The sequence below is a fragment of the Rutidosis leptorrhynchoides genome, chromosome 4 (assembly GCF_046630445.1).
Source record: "Rutidosis leptorrhynchoides isolate AG116_Rl617_1_P2 chromosome 4, CSIRO_AGI_Rlap_v1, whole genome shotgun sequence".
NCBI classification, from domain to species: Eukaryota; Viridiplantae; Streptophyta; class Magnoliopsida; order Asterales; family Asteraceae; genus Rutidosis; species Rutidosis leptorrhynchoides.
The window spans coordinates 529,850,740-529,861,104 of record NC_092336.1 but is presented as its reverse complement, the minus strand read 5'-3'; the positions used below and the strand labels follow the sequence as shown (position 1 = coordinate 529,861,104).

Sequence of the window (10,365 nt, the reverse complement as noted above, 5' to 3'; positions counted from 1 at the left end):
TCCCAATTTCCTCCGTTCACACCATGCCACCGTCACCGGCCTCATCACCATCACCACCGTCACTTTTATTGTTTCTATGCATATTATTATCATCATCAGCCACCACCACCACCTTCTCTTTAAACCAAGAAGGACTTATTTTGCTCCAAATTAAATCCACCCTCACCGACCCCACCGGAATCCTCTCCGACTGGAACCCCGCCGACGCCACCCCATGCAACTGGACCGGCATCACCTGCCACGTCACCACCGTCACCTCAATCCACCTCCCTTCCGCCTCCCTCACCGGCCCATTCCCCACCACCATCTGCCGTCTCCCATCCCTCACCACCCTCTCTTTCCCCGACAACAACCTCAACTCCACCATCCCCACCACCATCTCCGACTGCCGGAATCTCACCTACATCGACCTCTCAGCAAACTACCTTCACGGTCAACTTCCGTCAACCCTCCCCAACATCTCAAATCTAATTTACCTTGACTTACAAGAGAACAGTCTTTCAGGCGAAATCCCCGAAACTTTCGGAACGTTTCGAAAACTCGAAATGTTAAACGTAACAAACAACTTACTTACAGGACCGTTTCCTGTTAGTCTAACAAACGTAACAACCTTAAAAGAACTTGTCCTTGCTTACAACAATTATAACCCAGGCCCTGTTCCATATGAATTAGGAAACCTCACAAATATTGAACATTTATGGCTAAGTTCATGTGGGTTAACAGGAACAATCCCTGAATCATTTTCGAATTTACGTAAGCTTGCGAATCTCGAATTGTCCTATAATTCACTTTCAGGTGAATTTCCAATGATACTTTTTCAGCTCACAAGTCTATACCAAATCGAGCTATACAATAACTCGTTTTCGGGTGAATTACCGAAGAGGGAATGGGTGAATATGACAGCATTGCGACAAATCGATTTATCGATGAACAGTTTTACAGGGACAATACCTGTTGAGTTATGTAGGTTGCCTCTGTCATCACTTGTTTTAGCTGATAATTATTTGTATGGTTTGATTCCTGAAAGCTTAGCCAAGTCTCCTAATTTATATGATTTAAGATTGTTTAATAATTCGTTAAGCGGTTTACTTCCTAGTGATCTTGGAAAGAATTCTGGTTTAAGGGCTTTAGACGTTTCGTTTAATAAGTTATTTGGTGAACTTCCTGTTGGATTATGTGAAAAAGATGAACTAGTTGATCTTATTTTGATTGGGAATTCGTTTTCCGGTGAGCTTCCTTCGAGTCTTGGAGAATGTAAGAGTTTAGGGCGAGTTCGTGTGAGTGTGAACAAGTTTTCGGGTGAAGTTCCTGTAGGGATTTGGGGGTTGCCTCATGTTTATTTACTTGATCTTGCTGATAATTTGTTTTCGGGTAATCTTTCTTATATGATCTCTGGTGGGTTTAATCTTTCGTCGATTTCAATTTCTGGTAATAGTTTTTCGGGTAGTGTACCCGAAAAGATAGGATCTTTGAGCAATTTAGTTGAGTTTTTAGCTAGTGATAATAAGTTAACCGGAGAGATTCCCGAATCGTTGTTTAGATTAAATCATTTGGTGAAACTTGATCTTAGTGAAAACGATCTTTCGGGCCAAGTTCCTGTTGAAATCGAATCGTTGAAAGAGCTCAATGAGCTTAATTTAGCAAATAATAAGTTTACAGGCGAGATCCCGAATGAGATTGGTAATCTACCGGTTCTTAATTATCTCGATCTTTCTGGGAATGCGTTTTTCGGAACGATCCCATCTGGTTTGGAAAACTTGATGCTAAATAAGCTGAATTTGTCAAACAATCGACTTTCGGGACAGATCCCGTCTGAGTTTGCAAAACAAGTTTATCGAGATAGCTTTTTGGGGAATCCGGATTTATGTGGCGGTTTTAGCCACCGTTGTGTTCAAAATAGTCACACGAAGAAAAACGATCAAAATCTATGGTTGCTTAGATTCATCTTCGTTTTTGCCGGAGTAGTGCTCGTTATTGGTGTGATTTGGTTTATTTTCAAGTACCGTAACATCAAGAAAAGAAATGGAGTGTCGATATCTAAGTGGAGATCTTTTCGTAAATTTGGGTTTAGTGAATATGAAATCGTTCATCTTTTGAACGAAAATAATGTAATAGGAAGAGGTGCATCCGGGAAAGTATATAAAGTGATTCTTAGCAATGGTGAATCGGTTGCAGTCAAAAAGCTATGGGAAACATCGAAAAGGAATGAAGATATTGCAAATTTGGATGCACAGAAAGATGAGTTTGCGAGTGAAGTTGAGACGTTAGGTAAGATTAGGCATAAGAATATAGTTAAACTATGGTGTTGTTTCGAGAGTGGGAACTCGAAGCTTTTGGTATATGAATACATGCCGAATGGAAGTTTAGGTGATTTGTTGCATAGTAGTAAAGGTCGATTATTGGAATGGTCGATGAGATTTAAGATTGTTGTTGATGCAGCTGAAGGGTTGTCGTATTTGCATCATGATTGTGTTCCTCCGATTATTCATAGAGATGTGAAATCTAATAATATATTACTAGATGAAGAGTATGGAGCTAAAATTGCCGATTTTGGTGTGGCGAAATTCATTAATACTGTAGATAAAGGTTCTGAATCAATGTCTGTCATTGCTGGTTCTCGTGGTTATATCGCTCCAGGTATGATGATATTAGTCATCGACTAACATTTTAATTAATCATCACACATCATATCAATCGGGTAAAACCGACCCTCTGGCAGCCCTACACCAACCAGTCCCACAACAAACACGTGAGAGGAAAATCAGATAATTCATTCTTAACGGAACATGGGGCAGGGATTGGATTGAACCCATGACCTCCCGACCACTATACCATCGCATGGAGTATTAAAAGTAACAAATTAACAGGTTGGGTAACGGGTCAAAATCTCATTTTTAGTGTGCATTTAGTTAAGCATGTGATTTAGTTAGTTTTTGTATATATATATTTTTAATTTTCCATGAACCCGTTTCAGAATATGCATACACGCTTCGTGTGAATGAGAAGAGTGACATTTACAGCTTTGGAGTCGTAATCTTGGAGTTAGTGACTGGAAGAAAACCAGTAGATCAAGCATTCAACGAAAGAGACCTGGCGACATGGGTGCGAACGACGGTAAACCAAAAAGGTCGTGATCATGTGCTAGATCCTGAACTCGAGTATGAATCAAGAGAACATATATGTAGGGTTCTTGACATTGGTTTGTTATGCATTAGCCCGCTCCCAATGAATCGCCCTTCAATGCGCGCGGTTGTGAAGTTGCTTCAAGAACTTGTGGTTGATGGCAAACCAAGACCTACAATGAACAAAGATGGGAAAATATCTCCCTGCTTTGATGAAGATAGTTCCGAGTAAGCAAGTTTGCTTCGACTAATTAGGCCTCACTTTGCTATAGAGAAGGATTTGTACCTCACACGTCGAACTTGGTATATTGTGCCACAAACGTTGTTGCACATCATGTTTTAGAACTTGTACATTGTCTAGCGAAAATGAGTGAGATAGCTAGGCTCGAGTCGCGAAGGTGACTAAGTAGGTTGTTATATTTTAGTAGTATTATTGAGCTGTGAGTTTTTGTCGAAAAGTTTGGCATATTAGCTACCATTCACTAAAAAGGGTTGTCAAAAGCATTAATTTTTAAGCGTACATATGTGGTTTTGAGTTCATAAACATAACGAACATTCGAATTTTGTAGTGTTTCAAGTTGTGTAAACTTATTTATAACTCGTGAAAAAATTTGGTCGAAATATTCCAATTATGTGGTTAATTCTCGTCTCCATTTCAAAGTTGATTCTTGATTTATAAATTAGAAGTAAGCTAGTATAGTTTTACTTTAAACGCCACAGAGTGATGATTAGTTTGGTTTTGTACCAAACTAAATCTAACATAATAGATTCTATATCAATCTAGTTTTCAATTTCTTATGTTGAACCTTATATTCGATTCACACCCGATAAACAACTTATTGTAAATCAATCTTTTTAACTAGTGGTCTAAAGAATTTGAATTCTAGTTTTTTATTTGTTTTAGATAATAATAATAACCATGTCCATTTTGGCCTATGTGGGAACTGGGAAGTATTGGAGTTGTTATCGTTTGTGAAGGGAGTCCTTTTCGGCATTTTGCCGTCCATATTAAATGAAATTTTCAAACGGACCCACAAGTCTATTTATTTCACAAACGATTCCTCAATATATATAGAGTTAACACATAAACTAAAATTCCCAATCATATGACTATATTCAAATGCATGAAGGATAATATAATGTGCAACATTTAATAGAAAGACCACACAAGATACTTTTGACACTTAAAGTAGGTGATCCCGTATCTGTTATAGCATGAAATGTGACTTAAATCATGAAATTAAGTAATTAACAATAACAATAACAATAATAAAAAAAATAAATCATTATAGTAGTTGATACAAATAGAAAAATCACCAGTCATATATCTACTCCCTATAGTCTATATGTTTTTATTCGTTAAGCGTGACATGTATGTCACACTTTTTACTAAGCCTAAGTTTAGATCTATAAAATAAGACTTGTTTGTTAAATTTTGATAGTAAAATGTAGAGTATTACTAAATGTAGGGTGGTTTGTGTAGCATGTACAAATGTGGAAGGGGGTGAAATTGACAGGTATAGAGTACCCAATACCCACCAATAACTGGCATTTGTCCCAATGTCATTGACTTAAAAGTAAGTAGATAGATATTGCTTTCAGAAATCAAAGCGAAGAAAATTAACAAAGTGGAAGTGTGAAAGAGACATAAGATAATGGGCGGAAAAAGGGTTGACTGGAGACTAATTTGTGATTCCGTGATTGCCTCTCATATGGGGTGTTTCGAGTCTTTTGACACCCATTCCATTCGATTATTATGTAGTACTCATATGGGGTGTTTCGTGTCTTTTGACACCCATTCCATTCGATTATTATGTAGTACTATATACTCTACTTTATAATGGAGTACTATACTTGCTGTATGTGAGTATAATGGTAAGGGAGGTGAGACATCACTTTTGAATCAATCTACACCTAATTTACTATTATTATTTTTTGAAAGGCAAGAAAAGATTATATTAACCAACACAAGATAAACAATTTACAAGAACGCTAAGGCAATCCACAATGATCGGATCACCCTAGCAACACGAACAAATACACAAACTAGCAACACGAACAATTACATGGATCGTTGCAAGGAGCAACCATTAAAAACTAAAAAGCACTACTTCGTTAGCAGATCATGAAATATTGAGGTATACATTTGGAGTTGTAAGCCACGTGAGCCAGTCGAGCTTTACACCCTTGATCCTCGTGAAAATCCAATCGAAAGAATTGACTTGAATCTCGTTAACGATCATCGGAGTGTTCCAACTTTTACCATTAAAAATCAAATTATTTCTACTTTTCCAAATGAGGTATATACAAACCCATTTTAGAGCTTGCTAAACCAATCCACCTTTCGTCGACATTGTGGAAGGATTATCAACATAAAGGAGATGGGTTATGGAAGTCGACATGGTAGGTTGTATATTCCACCACTTGAAAACACGATCCCACACTTCTAAAACACGATTACACGAAACGAAAAAATGGTCCACCGACTCTAAATCGTCATCACATACGGGGCAACAGACACTATGAAGATCCATTCCCCTTTTGTCGAGTTCTAGTCTAACCGGAATCCTTTTCTTCATAACACGCCACACAAAGATTTCTATTTTTTTTTTTTTTGGCACCAATTTATTCTTTAACGTCTCGAACTGATTGGAAGAATGTGATAGAATCTGTTCATCTATTAGGGAAGCAAGTTTCTTGACTGTGAAGATGTCATTCGAAGCATAAACCCACTTCCAACTGTCAACCCTTGAATGATCAAACCTGGAAGAAGATAGTAGCGAAATAAGGGCATCCAATTCGTCAAGAGACCTGCCTGATGGGGTTCGAATCCAGCTCCAGCACCAACAAAAATCTTGAGAGTAGAAAGCAACACGATCTTTAATAAAAGCTTCCTGATTTGATTCCAACCTGAACAGTCGAGGAAACAGGATGCGAAGTTTATCTGATCCTATCCAATGTTCGTGCCAGAATGACGTGCGTCCACCATCGCCAATTGATTTAATGAAAGAATTTTTAAATGGGACCTGTACTTCATCAATGAATGCACCTGCAGAAATAATATTGCACCAAGTACTAGAGGATGAATTAATTGGAGATCCATCTTCTAGTAGAAGGCCGCCATTAGAACCATAAAGACTGTGAATAATCTTGACCCAAAGGGACTCGGTTTCGATTTTGAACCTCCACCACCATTTTGCTAAAAGGGCTAAATTTTTACTTTTTAAAGACCCAATGTTTAACCCCCCATTCCCGAAACTATTGATCACATTATCCCATTTGACCCACGAGATTTTGTTACCCGAACCCGACCCACCCCCAAAAAAATGAACACCTCACACTCTCGAGTATTTTCAACACACATGGCGGAGCACGAAAGAGTGAAAAGTAGTACAACGGCAAACTATTAAGCACCGATTTAATGAGCACTAGTCTTCCCCCAAATGACAACGTTTTCATTCTCCACCCCGAAAGCCTGGACTTAAATTTATTTATAACTGGAAGCCAATCTTTAGCTTTCTTCATCTTCGACCCGATAGGCAATCCTAGATAAATAAAGGGAAGTTTACCACTTTGACAGCCTAGGTGATTTGCAACTAGATTGACATCACTCTGATCAACGCCCTCCCCGTAAATATGGCTTTTATGGAAATTCACTTTTAGACCTGAGGCTAGTTCGAAGAAACTTAGAATATTTCTTAAGTTTATTGCGTTTGATCGACTCCATTCCCCGAAAAAAATTGGGTCGTCGGCATATTGAAGATGCAAAATTAGAATCTTATCAGCACCGACCTCGATCCCTTTGAATAACCCCCTATCAATGGCCGCTTTCATCAAGATGTTAAGTCCTTCTGCCGCGAGATTGTAAAGAAACGGTGAGAGGGGATTTCCTTGACGAACCCCTCTACTAATCGAGAATTCCTTTGTAGGTGCACCGTTGACAAGTATGGAGATCGAGGCTGAACTAAGACATGATGATATCCAATTCCTCCATTTAAGCCCGAACCCCATGCATTTCATAACGTCCAATTGAGGCTGTCAAATGCCTTTTCGAAGTCAACCTTAAAAATTACACCTTTTTTACGATTCGATCTGAGAAATTCGATTGTTTCATTTGCAACTAGAATGCCATCAAGAATAAGCCTATCCTTCAAAAAAGCACTTTGTTCCAGACCCACTAGAGGAGGAAGAACTTTACGAAGGCGATTCGAAAGAATTTTGGAGACTATTTTATAGTAGCTCCCGATTAAGCTAATTGGCCTATAGTCCCCTAGGCCCATCGCATCCGTATTTTTTGGAACTAGAGTAACGAAAGACGAATTGCAACCTCTTGAGATCTCACCGTTTTCCCAAAACCAACTAATGGCGTCTATGAGGTCTTTTTTAATTATATTCCAATAATTTTTAAAGAAAGGAAAATTGAACCCATCCGGCCAGGGCGCCTTCGAACTACCACAATCATTGCATTACGAATTTCATCTTCTTGAAAGGGGAATTCAAGCATGGCAGCCTCTTCTGTAGATAGAGAGGGATAAGATAACTCTTCAAGTGAAGGCCTGTTGTGGTTCGTTTCTTCAAATTGTTTAGAAAAATGGGAAAGAACTTCTGCCATGATATCAGGAGGATTCTCGTTCCATACTCCATCGATTACCAGGCCCTTAAGATTACATTTGTTTTGCTTGTTACGAATAACCGAATGAAAGAAACTCGTATTTTCATCGCCTTCTAGATTCCACCTTAATCTTGCTTTCTGTTTAAGCATACTCAACTTCAACTTTTCTTTATCTAACCATTTTTTCCTGCTATCTTTCCAATGTTGCAATTCAGCTTTAGATAAAGACGATTTTTCGGCCTTGAGTTCAAGAGTATTTGCTGCTATTTTGAGTGCTTCTATCTCACAATCCAGCTTCCCAAATTTGTTTTCACTCCACGATTTAAGAGCTGCTTTAACGTTTTTTAAACGGTTTCTGTAGTTGCAATCCTTGCGGCTTACAACACTGATCGGTTCAGCCCACGCATCTCCTATAACCTTTTCAACATCCTCTTCATCAAACCATACATCAAAAACTCTAAACGGTTTCGGCCCGAAGTTCTTGTCATCATCCTTTAGAAGAATAGGACAATGATCTGATCTAGTGCGCTCAAGAATTATGTAACATCCCGCCTTTTTCTGGTTACTTTCCGTTTAACTATTTTAAAGTCCGTTATATATTTATAACATCTTTCGTTAATACGCGTTTTAAATTATCTCGATTAGGTAATTCACGCACCCGATTCAAACTTGAGGGACTAAAATTGACACGGGGCAAACTAGTTGACTAGGTCAACTAGGCCACCCCAATCACCACCATTCAACCATCTCCATCTCTCTATCTTTCTCTCTAGCAAGAACACACACACAATTACCAAATTCATTCAATCATCATCTAAATTCGATCTAGGAGGCTTACAACAAAATAAATTACATATTCGTGATCCTCTCTTCATCCTCTTCATTTGGGTACCAACTTCATCTCGTTTGGGTAACATTTCTAAAACTCTAGATTTCTCTAAATTCGTGTTTTTGACTTGAAATGGTGTTAGTTAGTGTCTATGGTTCATTGTGATGTCGTGTATGTAATTTGTAGGCTCGATCTTGTTATTTGGTGTAACTAGCATGAACACTTGAAATGGGTTAGTTTAACCTTTGATTTTGAATGATAAAATGTGTTTAGATGTTAATGGTTGTGTGTTCAAAGTGTTAGTTACTTCATTAACTTCGTTTTGGTGTGTTGATTGACATGAAAACCTTACATTAACATGATTATTGGTTTTGAGATTTTGGTTAGGGTTTGATAAGCTTTATATGAACTTTTGATGTATCAAATGCTATGAAATATTGTTGATAAGTGTTTTGTTGCAACGTGTGTTTGATTACCTTCGAAACGGCATATCATACATGTAAATTGGTTACCCAAATCATGAAATGCGTTTTAGAACTTGAACCTTTGATTATGAACGTTTAATGCGGTTTTGGGTTGTTGTAGGTGTTAAATTACTTGTTGAAATGTGTCTAGTCGTTTTCTTCGTCAAATTACCTTCCCAACGGTATAAAATACTTGACTTGATTGTTTGCGAATCATAAATTGTGTTTATTTGGTTTTTGGTTCGTGCACTTAGGAGTTCTGCATCAGACTTGAAATCCAACCTGGACGCCATCCAGATACTTGGACACCGTCCCAGTATTCAAAGCTGGACGCCGTCCAGAAAGTCTGGACGCCTTCCCAGCCTTCAAATCTGGACGCCGTCCAGAAAATCTGGACGCCGTCCAGATGCACTGGCAGGCTACTGTCCTCGTTGGTCATTTTACGGAAAATGTTTGCTATGCTATGGACCTCCGATTCACATGTAACTTGTTCTAACATGCTCATATATGATTAAAAACCTCAGAAAAATAGTTCGGGACCCGACCCGAACGTGTTGACTTTTTCGTTGACTTTGACCGACCAAAGTTTGACTTTTTGTCAAACTTAACCAAATGATTATGCAACATTCCTAACTTGTTTCTATACTTGTATCTTGCATGAAACTTGACAAATTGATTCACATGCTACGTAATCGAGTCGTAACGAGCCATAGGACTAATTGAACATCTTTGACCTTTTGTGTTTACCGTTGTTGATACGACCTATTTGTTTAGGTCAAGACTAGCATTGTTCTTTGCACACGTTTACTTGTTGAAGTACTTTACTACTCGTGCTCTCAAGGTGAGATCATAGTCCCACTTTTACTCTTTTTGAACTTACATTTGGGATGAGAAAACATAAACATTTCTTTTACTAAGTGAACACAAGTACAGGAAAACAAATATTCTACATACGAGTTTAGAACAAAATCCTCAATTCGATTATCATTAGTTACACTTGCCAGGTGTAAGCGAGAACTTATGTTGTATGGATCCATATGGGTTTGACAAACCCTCATTCAAACGGTTCGCTACCGTATACGAATGAAATATATTTTCGAGAAACAGTGTATGTTCTAGCACTAAAGTGATGGGGTTCTATGGAAGGAATGTTAAGCATTGATAATTGGGTGCTCGTGAAACAAACTTTTGGAATGTATTACTATTATCTCATTGTTGCAAATCTTGTGGTTCACTTGTACTTACTTACTCAAACCTATGATTTCACCAACGTTTTCGTTGACAGATTTCTATATTTTTCTCAGGTCCTTGAACGATACATGATACATGCTTCCGCTC

The 10,365-nt window shown here is 38.2% G+C and overlaps 1 protein-coding gene across 1 annotated transcript; it reads left to right on the top strand.

Annotated features, from left to right (window-relative positions):
• Window positions 1-3,685, top strand: LOC139845000 (uncharacterized). Its single transcript, XM_071835219.1, has 2 exons — window positions 1-2,637; window positions 2,975-3,685. Exons 1-2 carry the CDS (start codon window positions 24-26, stop codon window positions 3,352-3,354), a joined length of 2,994 nt encoding a protein of 997 aa, XP_071691320.1. The 5' UTR covers window positions 1-23; the 3' UTR covers window positions 3,355-3,685.
• Window positions 3,686-10,365: the final 6,680 nt, after the last annotated feature.

Bases quoted from the DNA above. Each gene is read 5' to 3' on its own strand.
- LOC139845000 (XM_071835219.1), top strand. From the start codon at position 24: ATGCCACCGTCACCGGCCTCATCACCATCACCACCGTCACTTTTATTG. The intron at 2,638-2,974 runs GTATGATGATAT...AACCCGTTTCAG, and splicing joins TCGTGGTTATATCGCTCCAG to AATATGCATACACGCTTCGT.